General features: G+C 42.0%; 2 protein-coding genes across 9 annotated transcripts in view; one reads left to right on the plus strand and one right to left on the minus strand.

The window, feature by feature from the left end:
* The window catches only part of LOC110987568 (uncharacterized), a 38,901-nt gene extending 29,635 nt beyond the window's left edge, over positions 1 to 9,266 (minus strand). Inside the window, exons 1-3 of one of the 6 annotated variants that reach the window (XM_087147379.1) lie at positions 8,957 to 9,265; positions 3,069 to 3,124; positions 448 to 576 (exon numbers count right to left, since the gene is read on the minus strand). Coding sequence is in view for 1 of the 6 variants with exons in the window: in XM_087147375.1 (XP_087003501.1) it covers positions 3,005 to 3,071 (67 nt within the window). In the remaining 5 variants the exon portion in view is untranslated. Of the gene's footprint in view, positions 1 to 447; positions 577 to 3,004; positions 3,125 to 8,956 lie in introns of all 6 variants that reach the window. The other 5 variants (XM_087147380.1, XM_087147375.1, XM_087147377.1 and 2 more) reach the window with 5 other exon arrangements.
* A 77-nt stretch (positions 9,267 to 9,343) lies between these two features.
* The window catches only part of prkci (protein kinase C iota), an 82,959-nt gene continuing 70,262 nt past the window's right edge, over positions 9,344 to 22,040 (plus strand). The window contains exon 1 of one of the 3 annotated variants that reach the window (XM_022250408.2): positions 9,344 to 9,751. The gene's annotated coding sequence lies outside the window, so the exon portion shown is untranslated. The remainder of the gene's footprint in view (positions 9,752 to 22,040) is intronic. The other 2 variants (XM_022250407.2, XM_022250406.2) reach the window with 2 other exon arrangements.

Genomic DNA, 22,040 nt, shown 5'->3' on the forward strand with positions numbered 1-22,040 from the left:
TGATTTGTGCACAGAAAATTTCTAGATTTTTTCTAATCAATGCTCCAACAGATTTTATTTTCTTTGGCAATTTATTGCTGTGTAAGTATATGGCAATAATCCAGCAACAATCCTGTTCACAGAAATGTTCCCAGATAGCAAATTTGGGATTCACACTTTGAACATGAAAACATCCAACCTGAACCATGTCTTCCTGGATTTACATCAAAGCAAAAGCGCTCTCACTTGTACAGAAATGCTTAGTCAATTTTTAATGTTTGAAAAAGTGCACCGTTCAGTCCACGTAACTCAAAAGTAACTCAAAACAGTCTTCATACGGTACATGCAAGAAGAGTTCTGAGATACACAAAAAGTGATTCTAAGAAAAATATTTATATCCCGGTTCTTTTCAGGACCTCTTTCCTACATGTATGTAGAATTAGATTTACCATAAGCTTTCAGACTCACCTAAGTGGATGACAATGACATTATTTCATCAAACTTCAGAGTTAATACTGAAAGAGGGCAGAGTTTTGATGTTTGGTGAAAATTATGGGGTAAAATGACATCAGCACAGATCATGCACACACGCATCCACTGAAAATAAACAAGAAAATAATGTCAAAGGTGCTTAGTAGAGTGTCACTGATTGGTAACTGAAAAGGTTCACTAGAAAGCCAATCTCTGATTGTCTTGGGATGAGCCGATTGAGGAGTACATGTACATGCATAGACTTTTCTCTTGTGATGTCACAATCGTGCTGGACCTACATGTACATGTACATGTATGATGTGTTGTGATGGTAATTTTCCTATTCAAGATACCGTAAAGTCAAAGTCTAGTCAAGCATGCAACGTTCGCACATGTGAGCCTGTACACTGTATGCGATCATCGTGGCCAAGGCAGTCCACACGTGGTGGTATTGTTTACATTTAGCGCAATGAAGTCACATGGGTGAAAAAGGTCTATTGAAGAACAGCCAGACCAAGCACGCATCAAAATGGCGATATTGTTAAACTTGCTTGGTAGAGTGTCTCTGATTGGTTACTGGGAAGTTTCATTAGAAAGCCCATCTCTGATTGGTACTGTAGAGATAAGCAGATTGGGGAGTAAGAGTATTGAAGTGAATAGCCAAAGCTCATACAGTCTGCCATGTGTGCATCAAGTTGACCGTGCATTTTCCAGTACATTGATGGACATAGGTAAGAACAACGCATCAAGGGACAGTAACAGTTCCACAGACGGACATCACTAATTTTCCCTTGCAGTGGTGTACCAGCAATCAGAAAGTGAGATCCTATCCTAAAAAGTCAAATTTTAGCAGGGAAAATATTGAAGCATTTACTTACCTGTCGGAAACACTTAGAATTTTTCAGACTAGGCTCATACATGTACATGGAAGTTTGTGCACAGGGTGTCAAGTAACATCTGTGTATGGAACTCTTTCCCCCAAAATTTACAATCCCCATTTATTTTCCCTTGCAGTGGTTTAAAAGCCACCAGAAAGTGATATGCCCAAAAAGTCAAACTTAGCAGTGAAACTATTGAATCATTTACTAATAAAAACACTCAGAATTTTTCAGATTAGGCTCATAGGGTTTGTGCAGAATGTTGGTCAACTCGTACACGCCAACTCGTACACGCCAATTCGTACACCAACCAACTCATACGCTAACAAACTTGTACACTGACCAACTCATACACCGACCAACTCGTATGCCAAGTTGTACCGTAAGTACTAAGGCTCAATCGTACGACACGTACAAGAGGAATAGTCAAGGGAACCTTGTACAAAAAGCCAGCTGAAAATCGTGTTCCCAGTTCAAGAAAAACTAGTATTTTCACTGAGTTTTCTTAACAGCATGAAAAGAAAGGAATGTCCACACCAGGTCCATGTATGTAAGGTAAGTGTGGGTGTAGCAGAAATGTAGAAAATGGTTGTCCTGTTGTGTACGTACATGTATCAATGACAGGCCACCAGAGTAAAATTAAGTCTAGCTCTGTCTTGTGTAAATTTACATTTCTTGATTATACTGTGCTTGTGAATTTCAACGCTATTCACTGCAAATGGAATTGATTTTTATTTGTAGTTCTGAAAGGAGCAGTTTTTAATGTTTTCTGATCATTGACTTGACTCCAGATTTCACTCTAAAACTGACCGTGTGTCACGTTGCAGTGCAGGAGTTGGTCATACAAGAGTCAGGCAGTGTACTAACTCGAGTTAGTCCACGTACAAGTTGGTTGGAATACGAGTTGACCAATTTGCGTACCAGTTGGCTTGTGTACGAGTTGGCACGCGTGTGAGTTGACCTGTTCCCTTTTATTTGTACACAAGGTGTCAAGTGATGTCACGTCCGAACTACATGTATAGCGATGCAGTTAGGTTAGCCCAACTATTGTTTGCCAATCTCTGTAGAAACTTTTGAACTTTCTCTGAGTTTACGCAGCTCACACCTGACATAATTCATCTAAATATAAAAAAACATACAAATATGGCACTTCACTGTAAAAACTTGTTTCTGCAAGTACGAGTTGCTGATGTAAACAAAATGACTTTAGCATATGCCTTGGCACAAGCACACACTGTGCTGTAGTTGGACTGGCCCAAATAACACCAAAGTTACCGTAGCTACATGTACCGGTAGATTCATGGACCCAGACATTGGTGATGCTATTCCTGATATGCTATTTTTTAATCTTTGTGTGACCATCATTTTTGAAAATTAATACCTAAGAGGTTCTTGTACGAAGAATGAAAATGTAATTTGCAGACCTTAATTGACTTTAAAAACTTTGAATCCACAGTAAAACATTTTGCCAAAAATATGTACATGTATTTGACTCACAAGATGACAAGGGGACGTTCACAGAATTTCCGATTTCCGGCAAATATGATTTAATATCCTTACAAAGGCGAACATGTACCTTGATTTTATTTTTCATCTTACCTGTGGTACATGTTTGATTAGACATACCACAAAATTGAAACATGGCAGTTACTATTCCTTATTAGGCCTACATATACCTTGCACACTATCATTACTAGTTCGACTGTAGTTTGACTGTTCAAATCCACCGTTAACGGTTACCATGGGGATGGTGACACTGAGAGCACACCAGGGTTGGTAGAAATTCCAGTTCACTCCTGTAACAGAAGGGAAACCTCCTGTACATACACAACTGTATATACAATGTACATTTTATCTTTTGGATTCCCCTGGGTACATGTAGGTGACTGTGACATCATGCTCAATAACTCTATGGTTGATGCTGTGCAAAGAGGGCAGAGTTTCGAGTTTTGAGAGAAATTATGAGGGGAAACTGTAAGTATTTTAACACGTGCCACATGGTGGAGTAAAATTTGCATGCCTGTTTTATTAGAAGGAAAGTCACTTGTTCTCACTATTTACAATTTGAAATTTAAAAAAAAAAAGGATCAGGGCAATTCAGACAGTGTTGCCTTTGGTTTTGGGGGGGAATGACCAGTTTGCACAGATTGAAATGACAAAAACTGGAGGGGTCCCTACTTCCAGAACTGTAAGGTTTATACAGACCTTAATAGATAGCTTTATACATGAATACAAACTCCCATACACATTTTGGCTGTTTTGATTGTGTCTTCCATCAGAGCTACATGTATCTGTGCAACCAAATTTCAAACATGCCTTCTTGGTGAAGTACATGTACATGTATGTCAGATGGAGATGTTATTAACCGTATATCCTCATTAAAATGGTGAAATTCTTGAGCAGTTTGCCCGTCAGACCTGTAAACAGCCCGGCGTATGCCTGCACACTCCGTCATACATGTATACTGGGCCCTGTTCCGATTGACAGTGATTTCTTTCCAAAAAGTTTATCAGGGATGTCCGGGAGCATAATCAGACATCTGCTGGATTTTGTGAGCTGAAATTGCTTGGATTTGTTCACTACTTACAGAGTAAACTATCCCCTAGGTTGGTAATTGCAGAAAACTCGCCTCTAGTTTTGAGGAAAAAATGTTACCTTCAGTTCGCGTTTTCCCAACTCTGGACGACCATGACGACCAGGGATGTCCGGGGGCATAATCAGACATCTGCTGGATTTTATGAGCTAAAATTGCTTGGATTTGTTCACTACTTACGGAGTAAACTATCCCCTAGGTTGGTAATTGCAGAAAACTCGCCTCTAGTTTTCAGGAAAAAATGTTGCCTTCTGTTCGCGTTTTCCCAACTCTGGACGACCATGACGAATTTTGGCCAGACTTGCACATCAACAGACTCCTTTGTATGATTTAGTGATGGTAGCTTGTACAGAGAACCTGTCTAGTTCTCAACTACATGTAGACTTCAGTATACATGATTTCGTTAAGATCAGCGAGAGTACCTCTCAATCCAAGTAGTCATGGAAAATACAGCTATATTGTGTCGCAGAAAACAAAACCACCTTTGGCTACATTGTAGTTCCCTGTCCAGTCAAATACAGCTTGTGGTGAGTCATGGAACTTGTAGCGTGGCTTGCTCTCTGTGACATGACATGAAACAGCTGTAAACAATGTGCAAGTCTGGCCAAAATTTGTCCAGATTGGGAAAATGCCAACTGAAGGCAACATTTTTTCCTCGAAACTAGGAAAACGCAAGTTTTCTGAAATTAGCACACTAGGGGATAGTTTACCCCGCAAGAAGTGAACATACTGCTGCAATTTCAGCTCATAAAATTCAGCAGATGTCTGATTATGCCTCCGGACATCCCGAATCAACTTTTTGGAAAGAAATCACTATCAATTGGGACAGGGCCCAGTATATGACGACAAAGGATATGTTGGGCCCTGCTTACATGTACGGGTCTATTTGCCCATCTACTGTACATTACAGAATATTAGCAGCATGTTCTCTCAACGGTCAGCTGTGTGATACATGTAATTTAACCAATCGCAACAGAGCTTCTAACTTTTCCTTTTGTTTTCCTGACCCTATCCAAATGAAAGCTGAGGTGTGACTGGTCAATAGAATGGAAACAAATTGGACCAATCACAGTGCGGCTCTCATCTGTGGGTGACAGGAAAGCAGAAGGAAAAGATACAGTTTGAGCTCTGCTGCGATTGGTCAAGCAGTCACACAGCTGACAGTTATTGAGAGTACTTGATGCTGATAGTCTGATAGTGTGGATGGGCAAAATGCTCATGAATTTCACCATTTTAATGAGAACATAAGGTGAATAAACCTCCCTATCTAACTTCACCAAGAAGGCATGTATGAAATTTGGTTGCACAAATAGCTGTGATGAAAGAGTACATGTACATGTAAGTTGGCACAATCAAAACAGCCAAAATGTGTTTATGGGAGTTTGTACATGGCTATCTGAAAGGTTTGTCCATGTATTAAGCTTACACTACAGTTCTGGAAGTAGGGGATCCCCAAATTCACAATCCTGCAATCCCCCATAGGCCCTAATAAAAATAAATGGAACACTGTGAAATTTCCATGAATCTAGTTTAGTTTGGACGGTCCCAGCTGTAGTTTGGGCATAACAATGTCTGTACAGTGTATATAAACTCCTTCCGTTAAGTTGTCCCGAGTCAAGTTAGTAAAGAGTTGGAATTGTCCGAGCCCCAGTGTTTTGACGGTGTGTCGACGTGATGATTCACTGCCTACAGTACCGGTCATGCTATTTAGCGTCAACAAGCATCAGCGAGCGTCAACACACTTTTCATTTCATTTACTATTTTTCAGGTACGACAAAACAAAATACAAGCATATGCTCCTATGTTGAACAGCGCCCTCTCTTGTCTAACTGAAGTGCACCCTCTTGTGATACTATATGGTTCGCTGTTTTCATGATGTTTTGCCGTTGCATTCAAGTTTAACGGTTTCTAGAAATGTATCTGTAAATTCTTTTTGTTTTTTATTTAATCTCGAGTCACAAAATTGATATCAAGTTTATTGTAAAAGTCGTGAAGCTACTGCTCAGGATCGATCTCTGATGCATGCTGTGGCGAATCTCGGTTGATTTGTGTATCAGCGATGCCCTCTTTAGACTATTGTTAGTGCAACGCCACAGTGCGCATACGTGCAGTTTTCTTCGGCACCCAATCATGCGGAGTCGCAAAACCAGTGTCTATTCAATACTGTTGACAACTAGTGGCTTTCCCTTTTAATCCTTGCGGAAATAATGGCCACTAGTCACTTTCCAACATAAAAACACCCACTGTTTATCATGTTAACGTTCGTGAATTACAAATGGCTACTGAATGGTGTTCGGTAGGTTTTGTGCACAAAATATTGGGAGCCAAGGACGATGTTCGGTACAGCCGAATGTTCAGTATAGCGGTGTTCGGTAAAGCGGCGTTCCACTGTACATGTACAGTACAACCAGTGGAATATTTAACTACACTGTACACAAGGAAAAAACCTTCACTCCATTCAAGTTCTTGACTATATTTGTTGTCAAGACAATGGGCAAAAAAAGGCGGAGGACCATGCAATCTAATTTTAAAATTGCACAACGTAACTTATGAGTCGTTCAAATTCATGTTCTTATTTACTCAGGCACTCTGCAAAGACAAAAAAAAGTAGGCCTACTGAGAAAGAAAATCGAAAATACATGTGTGTACAGACCTAGGCCAATGTACATGTACGTATACATGTATGAAGTACGGGGTCCGGACAACTCAACCGTTTGCCAACTCAACTTCGGACGACTCGACCGCTGAGACAACTCGACTGTCCGTGCGTGAAAGGGAGAGACAAGTCGACCGTTGAGACAAGTCATCTATTGAGGCCATACATGTATGCCTTAAGGATGGAATTTCATGTAGTAGATAGACAAGCTTAATTTCTGAGGAATTTATAAAAATGGTGGCTGTCGGAAGTCATTCTTTGCACAGTCAACCGATCTTGCACCCACGCTGCACATACATAGCCCGTATGCATTACAGTTGTAGCTTGAAATCAAAACCTTGGTGTTGTCCTTCAGTTCTGCATTCTCAGACAAGTTTGAGTTTAAAGTGAAATGTAAACTTCTTCTTGAACAAAACTTGCCCTTGGAAAATTTTGGCCAGAATTCTGATTTGCACTTTGACATTTTGGAACAGTAGGGGGAAAATGGCGAATAGTCTAGGATGATATCACTCACTACGAGTGACCCCAAATCCTTTTTTTCATACCCAACAGTCATATAAACTCTTGCATCTAAAGTCTGTTTAATCAAAATGACTTTCGTTTTTTGAAATGTTTTATTGTGTTTTATTAAAACTGGCCAAAAACTGAACGCATATTGTTTCCTAGTTTTGGATCACGCATTAAGTGCATGCACGCAATATACTTTGCAAACTTATCTCGCTATATGGACGTTGCAGAAATGTACATGTATGTAACCTAATGGGTTTGTCAGCTGTGCGGCACGAAGTAGTATCGTTGATGGCTCGCGCTGTGCAGCTGAAAAAGTTTACACAAGATCCAATTTTTAAAAATTCATTGGAATTCTTATTTATGAACCAAGTTTTCTAATTGAAGAATGTTTCATTAGAAAATAAGCTTTTTGGAATGGTTCTGGCTGAATATAGATTTGCCGCTCGCGTGGTTACTTTCTGGAAACAGATCCAGAACGAGAACAAGTGTCACCACTTTCATCGATCCCGTACGTCCGAATTAAAAGTTTAAAATTTGAAACTGATTTGGTGGTAACCGTGGTTTTGTTATCACACAAGGTGGACGGTGACCACATTTCACTGGAATTCGAGGATTTTAGTAGAGCTGCAATCTGAATAATTTCGCGATCTTGAACTGGGAAAACGACTGTATTATATGAAGAGATCTCACTGGTTGAGTCGTCTCTCTGTCAAAGTCGAGTTGTCCTAACGGATGACTTGGCAAACGGTCGAGTTGTCTCAATGGTCGAGTTGCCTCAACAGTCGAGTTGTCCGCAGTCGAGTTGGCAAACGGTCGAGTTGTCTGACATCCTGATGTACAACCGAATACAACTTTACACGCATAAGTAGCGTCAACGAAGCGTCAACAACTTGAAAATACCCTCTACAGATTTAAAAGTGGTTTAATTATAGTTTAGAGACTCTAACACTTGCCACTTTATAAGACAAACACTAAATTTGCGTCCAGATTCTCGCAGGAAAACGAAAATTTTTCGCAATGTATGAGGCCGCCATCTTTCTTTCCTCTGGGGTGCACCCTCGTATTTAGGCCAGAAATATGTCCGCCGAGCTTATTAATAAAAGTTATACACTCAAAATATTCTATATTAGAGGGTCCTGAGAGCCATGGAACTGAGGAATTGAAGAAATATGAGACTGAACCTCTGGGCCGGACTCAAGGCTTCCAATTCTGAGCAACTTGGATGCAATCGGGTTTAAAAGTGGCACTATTTGAGCCATTTTGCCAAGGGATGGTTTTTCAAAATGGCTACTTTTCTGGACAGGAACATTTTCTGCATTTAGGTGTGGTCTGCTTCTGGTGAAAATTTCTCAAAAATTCATTGTCAACCCCCCGAAAATTGAAAGGAAAATGAAAGAAGACATGTGGAACATCATTTTTCTGTGCAGCCTGAACACCTGTATGTTGTGAGTATTTTTAAAATATTTGTGAAGTATGGGGATTTATCACTGCTGTCTATGGGAATTTATTTGTAGTGGTGCACCCTCTGCCGTCCACGCAAAAACAAGATGGCGGCCGGTCAGACTGCACAAACAGGCCCGACTTTGTCACTCAAATGTCAACACTCATATATCATTTCAGATAACTATAATGCTGTGGATTTGACATGCAGGATTCCTATTAATATTTTATATAAAAATGTTTGCACAAATATGCTTGAATAACTTCTGGACGCTTTGTTGAAGCTTGTCATGCTTGTTGACGAATACCACATTAAAACTGATTCCCAATCACAATTGGCAAAGGTATTGAAACTGTTGAATATGTCGAAGATTTACTGCACTCATTACTGCACTCACCATGCTCAGGGGGAAATATTACAGAACTTACCTTGGGGAAATAGTGGTATTAGTTCACAACTTGATCAGAATGAAATTCTGGCATAAATTCGGATAAGTCCGCAGTCTGACAGTAATGACAGTCAACAAAGCGCTTGAGATTCATGTAGTCTAGTTTCTGCCCTCTGCAAACAGGTAGGCCCCCGGAATAGTACAGTACGTACATGTACATGTATGTAAGGCCGTGATCCGAAACAGGCTTCCAGAGCTACGGCTAGGTCTATAGTCTGCGCGTCTCCATGCATTTCCAATGGAGTGAATACCAAGACTTAGATCTAGACAAGAGATTCGGATGCAGCCTAAGCATAGAGTTGAAGCCAGACTAAATGACTTCACCGGAAACATGATTGTGTCATCCTGCTACTTCAACACTTTCCGACAGGGGTGGGGATATTTACTGGAAGAGTGATAAATGAAAATAAACCTTTTGAACAAACCTTTTATAATCCAATTTATTACCTTATTCAATTTTCAAATTTAATATCTACTCTTAAACAATATTTCGTTGATATTTTGATAGTAGAAAAGTGTCCATCAAAACATAAATTACTTAAAGTTTCTTTACACCCCTGAAATATTTTCGTGGATAGTCATCATCAGCAATGCAAGATGGCGGTTTAGGAGTGTCCGTGAATTCCACTTTCCGTCATTCTGTGCATTGCTTGTCAACTTTTGAGTCCGGTGAGTTTGCCTTTATTAATTCATCATTTCAGACTGAACACAGAGAGGAAGTTCAACGATTCTTTGATGTAATTTCAGCCATTTTTAAGACTGCCAAAGCCCAGAGGTGAGAAAATAACATTTTACATGTAGGCCTACGGACACGACGGAGTAGTACTACACCCCAACTAAATTGAACTATAGCATAAGTCCCAACGGTTTCGAGTCAACTCGGACCCAAACCAACTCGGACCCATACCAACTCGGACCCATGCCAACTCGGACCCACGACCAACTCGGACCCATGCCAACTCGGCCCCAGTACTAACCCGGACCCACGACCAACTCGGACCCACAACCAACTCGGACTCAATACTAACTCGGACCCACGACCAACTCGGACCCACCCTGAGTCAACTCGGACCCAACCCCAGGAGCGTGATTAACTTGTTGAAAATGTTTATTTTGTTCACTTTTACATTTTAGCATTTGGTAAATGACACTTTTGCACTGCATGCTGCCTAGATTTAACGTCACAACACAAATCAAATCATTTTAAAATAAAAATGTGGAATATTTCCTATTGGCTTAAACTTGGAGACGGTTTTGAAGCGTCTTATGTCTGCTTGCGAGCTTATTATTAACATTTTGTGATCCCACGGTTTCTTTTTTTCTGCAATAAGACGTGCCATAATCACGAGGGATCATAGAATTGTTTATATAAATTCCGAATTTGGGATTGATAGTTTCCGGTTCAGAGTATTTCTTTCACAAAAAGCCCTACAATGCGGGCCTATTTTGGATAGAGGAAAGCGGGTACATTCATGTGAGCGCATAGTTTTACTACAATGAGGGGGGTATCTTCGGGAAAAGGCGAATAAAATAGTTCATAAAATTGAAACGAAAAGTGATCAATCTGGCCATAATCTTGAATTTCCAGCCAAAAAAATGAAGACCAACGTCTTCGCGAGGTTCAAGAGTCGGCGCTATTTCGGTCTACGGGTGCGTATTTGGTGTAATGCAACCTTGAGACTGAGTGGGTCCGAATTGACTCGAGGTGGGTCCGAAATGGCATGGGTCCGAATTGACGTGGGTCCGAGTTGGTTGTGGGTCCGAGATGGTGGTGGGTCCGAGTTAGTATTGGGTCTGAGTTGGCGTGGGTCCGAGTTGGTCCTGGGTCCGAGTTGACCTGATCCCGTCCCAACTATAGCTGGGACAGTCCCAACTGTAGTGATGCAGTTGGGCAGGCCCAACTATTGTTGACCAATGTCTGTGGGAAATGTCTCAACATTATCCAAGTCAATATGTCTCACACTTGAGACACAATTCATCTAAAATGTGGCACTTCATCTGTTCATCTAGCCCTACATCATACATGTACTTGTATGACCGATGACATGACATTTGTGAACAATATGACTTTGGCACATGCTGGGCATGGCACATCATGCACGCAGGACCTCTCTGCTATATTTGGGCCGGCCCAACTGTAGCACTCTAGTCGGGACGGGCCCAACTACATGTATAGTTGGGACTGAAGCTATAGTTGAGGTGTAACAGTAGCACTAGGCCTAGGCATCCTACCGTAGGATCCTATATAGGACTAGTCGACTAGGCCAATGGCCTAGTACACTTAGAAACTAGCATAGGCCTAATTATCTAAATGTACATGTAGATCATGGAGTCCGGACAACGGTAACTGGTCACTTGGGCACCTTGACAACTCGACGCCTCGTCTACGCGGCACCCACCAACTTGGCAACTTGCCAGCTTGGGGATGTCGGACAACTCGACCGTTTGCCAACTCGACTTTGCACAACTCGACCGTTGAGACAGGTGTCGGTCACTTCGCCCCATTTCGTGCATTTCCACTTGGCCCCATTACCACTTTGCCCCATTCCCACTTTGCCCCATTCCACTTTGCCCCATTCCACTTCGCCCCATTCCACTTTGCCCCATTCCACTTCGCCCCATTACCACTTCGCCCCATTCCACTTCGCCCCATTCCACTTTGCCCCATTCCACTTTGCCCCATTCCACTTTGCCCCATTCCCACTTCGCCCCATTCCACTTGGCCCCATTACCACTTGGCCCCATTACCACTTGGCCCCATTACCACTTCGCCCCATTACCACTTTGCCCCATTACCACTTTGCCCCATTCCCACTTCGCCCCATTCCACTTTGCCCCATTCCACTTCGCCCCATTCCACTTGGCCCCATTACCACTTGGCCCCATTACCACTTTGCCCCATTACCACTTTGCCCCATTACCACTTTGCCCCATTCCACTTTGCCCCATTCCCACTTTGCCCCATTCCACTTTGCCCCATTCCACTTCGCCCCATTCCACTTTGCCCCATTACCACTTTGCCCCATTCCCACTTTGCCCCATTCCACTTTGCCCCATTCCACTTCGCCCCATTCCACTTGGCCCCATTACCACTTTGCCCCATTCCCACTTTGCCCCATTCCACTTTGCCCCATTCCACTTCGCCCCATTCCACTTGGCCCCATTACCACTTTGCCCCATTCCCACTTTTGCCCATTCCACTTTGCCCCATTCCACTTCGCCCCATTACCACTTCGCCCCATTCCACTTCGCCCCATTCCACTTTGCCCCATTACCACTTTGCCCCATTCCCACTTTGCCCCATTCCACTTTGCCCCATTCCACTTCGCCCCATTACCACTTGGCCCCATTACCACTTTGCCCCATTACCACTTTGCCCCATTACCACTTTGCCCCATTACCACTTTGCCCCATTACCACTTTGCCCCATTCCCACTTCGCCCCATTCCCACTTTGCCCCATTCCACTTTGCCCCATTCCACTTCTCCCCATTCCACTTTGCCCCATTCCACTTTGCCCCATTCCACTTCGCCCCATTCCACTTTGCCCCATTCCACTTTGCCCCATTCCACTTCGCCCCATTCCACTTTGCCCCATTCCACTTTGCCCCATTCCACTTCGCCCCATTGATTGTCGTTCATTTTGTTTTTCAGTAACACAGCCTGAGGCATAAGCCTAGATGCAACAAGTAAAAACATCAACGTTTGAGTACCCAAATAACGATCGGAGAATCCAACTTTCAAAGGCCAAAGCAATGCTTCCGATTTCCGCCAGACTCAAATTTTTTAGCGAGTCCCTAAAATGTTATTGGCAAGTTAGGAAAAAAAGGTTTCACGTTTCGTTGTTGCTGTGGGAAGTAAAAACACACAAAGCGCTGGTTCCCACCGCGCAGCACCCGTGTAAGAGAATGCGTGATGGAGTGTGGCAACCAGTTCAATCATGCCGTGGTGACGGTACATGTACCAGTACGTGATCCGTCACGCATCAAAAAAACATCGATGTTGCAAGATTTCTTCACCTCAATTCTTTGTATTTTATCTGTGTGTATTTTCTGTGTTCATCCGTTTAATTTTAGGCCATATAAAAAAAAATTGCTGATTGTCCTTTTTTTCAAGTAAGTTGGGTAGAGAATGAGGTATTTTTTTCTCTTCCTTTTCTTGATGACACTACTTTCGACACATTTGGTACCTAATATCTTGGAACAACTTAAATAAATGAATAAATAAAAGAAAAAAACAAACCATATTACTCCTTGAAGAATTTTTTTCCACGTTTGGGGATGGACTTCTCAGTGCAAATACCACACTGAGTTTAAAAACCTTGCTTTTCGACAAGGTTTCCTTCGGTGCCACAATGGATACAGAATTCCTGATACCCAATCCTGCTGAGTAGTATGCAAATTCTATTGGTGATGCACATTTCAAATTTGCAATCTGCGATTGTTGCGACGACAAAAGGCATTGTCTGGTTGTTAACATGAACAACTGACGTTTTACATGACAATGAATCGCACTGTCAATCAACCGTTCACGTTGTGAACATGTTCAAAATGGCGGCAGCACATATGACTGGTCGCCAAATCTTGGCATCATTCCCGGTCCAGCTTCAGCTATAAATCGTATGGCGAGGATTGTTTTTAGCCCAGTAAAATTTTCTTTTTGCATGAAGAGTGTCAGTAAAACTGCATGATGTCATTTTCAAGACATCATGGGAACATTTTTATTTACAAATTCGAATGCAGGCTCTGGTATCAGAGACGAAGCTCGAAACTGAGAAAAAGCCTTGATTTGAAAACATTTATACTAGGCGTTCTATAAGTCGTTGTGACAATTTCGCTTGAAACATTACACATTGTTCACTGGCTTTTGACACCGTACACGCAGATACAAAGCCTTGTCATACGACTAATACAGTGTCCAAGTTGTTCGAGCAACGTGATAAACATGTAGTTTGACTGAAGACTAAGAGGGGAGTTGCCCACGTCGTCTGAACTTGCTTCGTGTTTCCATGCTCGTGTTGCATACACTCGTTGTGTAAATCAGCTGACCTGTGAGTGTCTGTTCCAGAAACTCTATGGTTTGAGCCAGCTGTATTACGCTGTGCCACATGCACATGTGTGAGGGGTATGTTCTGGCCGTAGCATGCAGTGTACCTGAAGGCAAAGTTTCCGATGATCAAAGGGTTCATGTTTGGACAGTACTGTTGGTTGTACACATGTGATGATTCTGCAACTGGAACATACCTCCTAAATCGCAGAATCTCAGTATTTGCACTCTTAAAAAAAAAAATTGGGTCGGGCCGTTTTTGGTGGGCTGGGCGAGGACGATCAACAACTTATTTTTTTTATATGGCCTTAGGTTGTTTTGCTCGTACTCAAAGCAAGCATGTTTCCACAAAATTTCCTGCACGCCAAGCTTTATCACCCGGGTACAGCTGTCTGGATGCACCGACATGTACCAGAACGATGTGAACAGAATTGTGTGTGTCGCTTTGAAATAAACTTGAAGAGGATGAGAAATATCCCAACCATAGACCGATGTATTAATTCACCATAATGGACAATGCAATCGACATTAATTGAATGCCGCAGAGTTTTCTATCCACCTTGTGTGATAGAGATACCACCAAATGAGTTTCAAATTTTAAACTTTTAATTTGGATGTACAGGATCGACGAAAGTGGTGACATTTTTCTCGTTCTGGATCGGTTTCCGGAAAGTAACTACATGTATACATGTACCTGAGCGGCAAATCTATTTTCAGTCAGAACTGTTGTAAAAAGCTTATTTTCTAATGAAAAATTTCTCAATTTAGAAAAACTTGGTTCATAAATAAGAATTCCAATGAATTAAAAAAAAATTGGATCTTGTTTAAATTTCGACTCAACTTTTGCAGTCAGCTGCACAGCGCGAGCCATCAACGATACTACCTCGTGCCGCCCAGGTGATGAACCCATTATGTTACGTACATTTGTGCAAAGTCCGTATAGTGAGATGAGTTTGCAAAGTACATGTATATTGCATGCATGCACTTAATGCATGATCCAAAACTAGGAAACAGTATGCATTCAGTTTTCGGCCAGTTTTAATAAAACGAAATATTGAAAGTCATTTTGATTAAACAGACATTATGCAAGAGTTTATATGACTGTTGAGTATGAAAAAAAGGATTTGGGATCACTCGCAGTGAGTGACATATATCGCTCTAGACAATTTGTCCTTTTTTTCCCACTACTGTACCGTTCTAAAATGTCAAAGTGCGAATCAGAATTCTGGCCAGAGTTTTCCAAGAGCAAGTTTTGTTCAACAAGAAGTTTACAGTTCACTTTAAACCACAACCTGTCTGAGAATGTAGAACTGAAGGACAACACCAAGGAGGTATTATTTCAAGCTATCCAGAACTAGTACGAAAACGACTGTAGGCCTCATGCATACGAGCCATGTATGTGCAGCGTCGGTGCAAGATCGGTTGATTGTGCAAAGATTGACTTACTACAGCCACCATGAAATTCCATCCCATCATTGAGGCATATATGTATATTATTTATACTGTGGCCTCAGTAGACGACTGGGCTGAGCAGACAGTGTCCCAACAGACAATTTGTCTCAACAGTCGACTTGTCTCAACCTTTTACGCATGGACAGTTGAGTTGTCTCAATGGTCAAGTTGTTTCAATGATCAAGTTGTCTGAAGTCGAGTTGGCAAACAGTCGAGTTGTCCGGACCCCCAGCTCAGTACCCACCAACTCGGCAGCCGTACAAAAACCAACTCGGTACCTCTCAAAGTCGGCACGTACACATGGGCGCTGTATGCGGTAGATAGAGATACTGTTAGGATGGAATTTTCTCCCAAAAGTCACCGATACTTAACACCCCAAATGGATTAGAAAATAATGTTCACAGAATATGCTATAATTTGATGCGTATCTCAAAGACCTTGAAGAGATGCATCTAAATTTTTTTCGAAGTACTGTAGTACAGTGTATGCAAGGTTTTTGGAAGTATTACTAGTTTGGAATCTACACCTCCAAGTCTTTTGACAAGAAAAGTTCAAGAAAAGTTTGTAAAATAGCTGTTTTCTCAAATAAGTCCTTTTTTTCGAGTGGGTGCCTAGTCCACCACTGTCTTAGCTCCTGGTTAGTATAACCAGCCAGGCCCAGCCAGCATGGATCACCCCGCCTGCGCTAGTGTTGCATGCACAGCGGGCTGGGCCGTATATTCGCAGAGTAATAGGAGTATTTAGTTGGGCTTAGTAGCCACTAGGCTTGTGGGTTAGGGGATTGGGGACACAGGCAACTTTGATAACGAGCTTTCACAGAATTGCTAAGATAAAGCAAGGGTTATTTTTCTCTTTTTAAAATTAAAAGTGGACTTTAATTTCAAAAATGGGTTTCCTCCAATCTTCCTTTCAGATAAATAACGTGTTTCTTTATGAATTTCTTTGTTGAACTAATTTGGTAACCATAATCCATGCAGATTACCCAATCTCCAAATCAACCAAAATTAACTAAGCACATGTACGGAATTAGAACCAATTGCTTCGGCTCGAGCACCAAGTTGGTCAGGTGCCGAGTTGGACAACGCAGACCCGAGGCAAAATTTGAGGTGCCGAGTTGGCAAGGAGCTAGCTAAGTTGGCTAGGTGCCGAGTTGGTAGGTGCCGACTGGGTGCGGAGTTGATAAGGTGGCGAGTTGAGGAGGTGCTGAGTTGGTAGGTGCCGATTTGGCAAGGTGCCGAAGTGACCGACATTCCGGAGAACTCCACCGTTTGCCAACTCGACTTTAGACAGCTCGACCGTCCATGCGTATAAAAAGGGAGAGACAAATCGACCATTCAAACAAGTCGGTCAGGTTGTTGGACATCACTTAATAAAGTGATGGCACAAACGCCTGCAGCAGGCACCATGCAGAAAATCATGCTGGTGCTCGAGAGCTCAAGATCTCTTCTGGAGATTTATGAAGATTTTCTTTGATATGTTTGTCAAATCTGATCTTAGACATGCTAAAAAGGAAAAACAAGAAAATTACAATTGAATTGCAAACATGAAGGTACGATTGATCTTAACTCGAGGTAGGAGTTGTCCAAGGTACAAGTTGTCCAAGGTATGAGTTGCCCATGGTTCGAGTCGTCCATGGTACGAGTCGCCCAAGGTACGAGTTGACTCGAAAGCATCTAGATCATGTAGATTGAACGCTTTACAGTCACCACATTGTCCTTAACCACTTCGCCCCATCCCCACATCGCCCCATCTCCACTTCGCCCCATCCCCACTTCGCCCCATCCCCACTTCACCCCATTTCCACTTCGCCCCATCCCCACTTCACCCCATTTCCACTTCGCCCCATCCCCACTTCACCCCATTTCCACTTCGCCCCATCTCCACTTCGCCCCATCTCCACTTCGCCCCATCTCCACTTCGCCCCATCTCCACTTCGCCCCATCTCCACTTCGCCCCATCTCCACTTCGCCCCATCTCCACTTCGCCCCATCTCCACTTCGCCCCATCTCCACTTCGCCCCATCTCCACTTCGCCCCATCTCCACTTCGCCCCATCTCCACTTCGCCCCATCCCCTCATCGCTTCATCTCCACTTCGCACCATCCCCACTTCGTCCCATCCCCACTTCACCCCATTTCCACTTCGTCCCATCCCCATTTCACCCCATCTCCACTTCGCCCCATCCCCACTTCACCCCATCCCCACTTCACCCCATCCCCACTTCGTCCCATCCCCATTTCACCCCATCTCCACTTCGCCCCATCTCCACTTCGCCCCATCTCCACTTCGCCCCATCTCCACTTCGCCCCATCCCCACTTCACCCCATTCCCACTTCGCCCATTCTCTTTCATAGGTGCAACATGGCGGGAACCAGCGCTTTGTGCATGTGTATTCACCGCAGCGACAGCGAAACAGGAAGAGAACTCATTGCTTTTCAAATGTTGCAAATGTAACTGGGAAAACGTGTAAACACAAACATCGTTCTGAGGTGTTTTTGAAGACAGAAAAGACAACAGGATTTATTTATTTATTTATTTGTCTTTTTTACACATGTATTTGTTAAATTTTTTTTCTAACTTGCCAATAAAAATGTTAGGGTCTCACCAAAAAATTAGGAACTATTGACAATTTATTAAGGACACAAAGATGAGCAAGTGAATTTTTAATTCAATTAATTCCTCTGGATTTGTGCTTATTATGAAAGGGATGGGGTCAACTTAGAAAAAATAATTCATGTGCAAAAGTTCCTCGTGACATAACGTTAGACTAAAAACTTAGACACACAAAATAAATGTATCTGCACAAAAAAGTGGGCTGAGACGTCCTACTCATGTATTCATGTTCATAGTCAGGGCGAATGAGTAATACATATAGGTATTAATTGTCTCAAAATATGTGTATTCCTACGAATTTTTAAAACGAAAGTTTATTTCCTGGCTGCAGCACACTTTTAAGCAAACTTGACATACTTGTACATGTAGGCATGTGATAACTTTCACCCAGCCACAACATCACAAGGTTTACACTGCCGTGCTGCCAGCCATCCACAGCATGCAGCAGTTGCTTTGAGGGGTAGTTCCAATTACTCAGTTGCAACACCCATTGTCTTTCTTCCAGTCATTTTCCGTGTTTCACAAATTGACACGTGGTCAAGAATGTTGACAGACCACTGACAGCCAAACTAGTGAATTTGGGCTTATTTTCATGTCTTGTAAATCTTGTAATTGACAGCTCTTTTCATTTTACATGTACCACCCTCTTTGTTTCATGCTTGTACAGCCCATTTGTCTAAAACATCCAGTTATGACTTAAAGCTTTCCACAGGCACATGTCAAAGGCGTGCCCATGCTATGGGTCTTACTCATGACTGGCACCATGCTTTAGCTAAATTTGACTTTGTTGGTTCTGTTCTGTACTGATTCGCATATGTGGATGTGCCCTTGACGGCAACCAACGCAAGATGGAGTGTGATTGCGTGTGGCCAATTGTGTTTTTAACCTTTCTACTTGATTGAGATTGTTTGTCTTCAGTGTTCACAATGAGATTAACCATTTTGAGGGAACTTATTTTACATATTTAGGAATGTTCAATGTAATTTTCTTCTGGGCAATAGGGATAAAAATTATAGAGTGGAAATGGATTCAAGCTCAGTTTACCCAAGCAGGAAAATAGAATTCAGGCTTACTCGTCTAGAATTCTCATATGCAGCAAGGTATGAGACAGAGAGAACCCCCCCCTGCTTTGTGTTGGCCATTGTCTCGCAGGAATCTGGGGAATTCCTTTCAGACATCTTGGGGGATGTGTTAAGTAACAATAGTCTGGAATGTGTATAGGGATTGGACATGTTGGGGGGGTACGCCTCGGTCTCATTTCTTGCTGGGTATAAGAATTCTCACACACACACACAAAATCATTTAAATAGTATTTTGGATTATTTGCAATGATGACAGTTGTGTATGTGCATTGCCATTGGGGGCCAGTTCATTTGTTGTGTTATCATTTGGGCTGGTCAGTGTACGGCAAAAGTCCCATAATTGTGGTTGTGACATGGGATAATTCGGAACTTGGGACACATGGCTGCGAGATTCGGCCCTTGCGAGATATCCCAATCGTAGTACTTAACAAGTCAATAAATGCGCACTATGGATTAGAGGGGCCTACTGGCTGAATTGGACTGTTGTGTGATGATGATATAGGGGCGTGTTTGTGCTTTCAAGCGGCCAGTCAGTTGTGGTTTCGCGCTATGGAGTGGAATATCTATTTTTCCAGTATCGATCAAAGGTAATAGTCAAGTAACTTAGTTTTTGTTTTGGTTTTGTATAACTGGTTTTGAAATTTGGCACCGGATTGTAGAGTTAATACTTGATAACCAACAATTGGGATTTGGGTCCCACTATTAATCTGCGTCCAGTATTGGTAATGATATTGATCAAATGATATTGGACATCATAATAGGGTCCTGCAGCTGTAATACCTATACACGTAATACACTCAAAGCACAGGGTGTATATGTACGTGTACAGTAACTAAGGGTCGGACGTTTTAAACGTTTAACCGTTTAAATGAAAAAATATCCGTTTAGAGATTTTCTTAAATGTTTAAACGAAACTAATTGTTGGAGGTTTCACAAAGTTTAATTGACGCAATCTGGGTTGATTTTTATTTTCAAACGATGCTGCGAAAGTGGCTTTACATTTCGAAACACTTCAGCACCCAGTCAGATCAAAGGAACTCTCGATAACTTGAAGGCGGCTAACTCAAAACTCTGCTTATCTCAAATGATTCTTCATTACCGCCGAAAGAATCACTGATTCCTTATGGTAGCGATGTAGTGACCACCCTTGATGGAGGTAGCTTTGGGCGTGCCATGGCTATAGCCCTGGTGCCGCCTGCTCAACTTCAACACAGGTTTGCCACTCATGGTGACTGTCCAATCACAACCCTTTATGGCCTGAAGAGAGATGCGTCCCTGTCGTAGTGCTGCGAATGTGCTTTTTGCGTAACCAAATCTAACTCGAAATAAAAAAATTAAAATTTACTATCTGGTATTTTTTCTGGTGTATTCCGCTGGCACATGCATCACATCGCATTCAATTAATTCCCGCTTTATCCATTGTGGGGGACAGGCAAAAGCGTAAACAGACCCTATTTAGTTTTAAGCGAGCAGAAAAAATTCCGAGAGCTAGCCAGTCTAGCCTAAAAGTACCCTGCCCAAGGTTTAATTTGTCTAAAACATTGAACAAAAATATTCTGCTGTTTTAATACTTATTATCGTGATTTTATCTGACTTAGACGCCAATACACCAAATAAAATCATGGGAAGAAATGATGAGTGGCTCGGCAAGTCCCAATAAAAAAACAAATTCTAGAAGAAATCTACTCCATCTGTGCTGAAAAAGAAATCTCCTGAGGAGTGATTGACAGCTCTATTGTTCTGTGAGATACAATGTACATGTATACTTTTAAGTATTTGGGTCTGGGTCACACATCTATGAAGATGCCCCTATTTCCAGAAAGACTTGCTGGGCAGATGTATTGATCAAAAATCCTCAGCCAAATTATTACGTGAAAGTCGATTCTTTGCCACTAAAGCAGCCACTGGTAGGATTGTTACACTTGCACAGTCCCAGAGTTATGCCACTGTTGCCAAGAAACAGTATTACCATGGAAAAACCTGGGCCCCTGGGGCACACTGCCTGGGTGCTGCCTGGCCGCTATCCAGGCTTTTTTAGCAGTTTGTTGTACAACCCTGGATAGAATTAAACAATGTTGCTTCACGTCCTTCTCTTGACATCAATTTATGGCAAATAGCGTATGATGTGGACATTTTCCAGGACTCCGAATTTATAAACATCAAAGTTTAATAAATGTTAAATTCAATTAAAAAACAAACAAAAAATAATTAGGCATAGTTAAATGAATCAGCGGTATGGAGAAATCTCTCCTCAAATCCAGCAAATCACAGCGAACAATTCATGCAATGAAAACGATCACAAGAATCAAATCCAAATTTTAAAAAGAAAATCATTATCTGTCTATCGACAACCAATAAATATCACTTTACAGTTTGATGATTCCAACGGTGGTTCAAATTTGTCAAAACTCTTCTTTTCTCAATTTACTCCATATTTCTAATACAACTTGTTCAGAATATGACAATATACAGTATAAATCAAAATTCAATTACATTCGCACCTAAAATTCTCCGAAATTTCTCTTCAAAGTCTGGCCAGTAAGTTTTATCTTGTCACTCCAGCAATCCAATTCTCTTCAAGTATTCATATCATTTTTCTGAATGTAAGCCATGTACCAAAATTTCAATTAAATTAGTTAACTTCTCTTATCTTCAGATATCGTTATAAATCAAGAGAACACACACACACAAAAAAGAAGTACGATAAGTATCATTAGGTTACATGTATGTGATGGGCCCACCACGAAATATTCAGCGCTTGAATTGTGGAGGTGCTCCTCGTTGGCGCGAGTCCCTGTTGAGCCTCAAAGGGTTGGTAAGTTGTCGTCATGTGTGATCGACTTCGGACTTCCTGGGTCCCATCGCCAAAGTTG

The sequence above is a fragment of the Acanthaster planci genome, linkage group LG16 (assembly GCF_054643075.1).
Source record: "Acanthaster planci isolate LZ-2023a linkage group LG16, COTS_SCS, whole genome shotgun sequence".
Taxonomy (NCBI): Eukaryota; Metazoa; Echinodermata; class Asteroidea; order Valvatida; family Acanthasteridae; genus Acanthaster; species Acanthaster planci.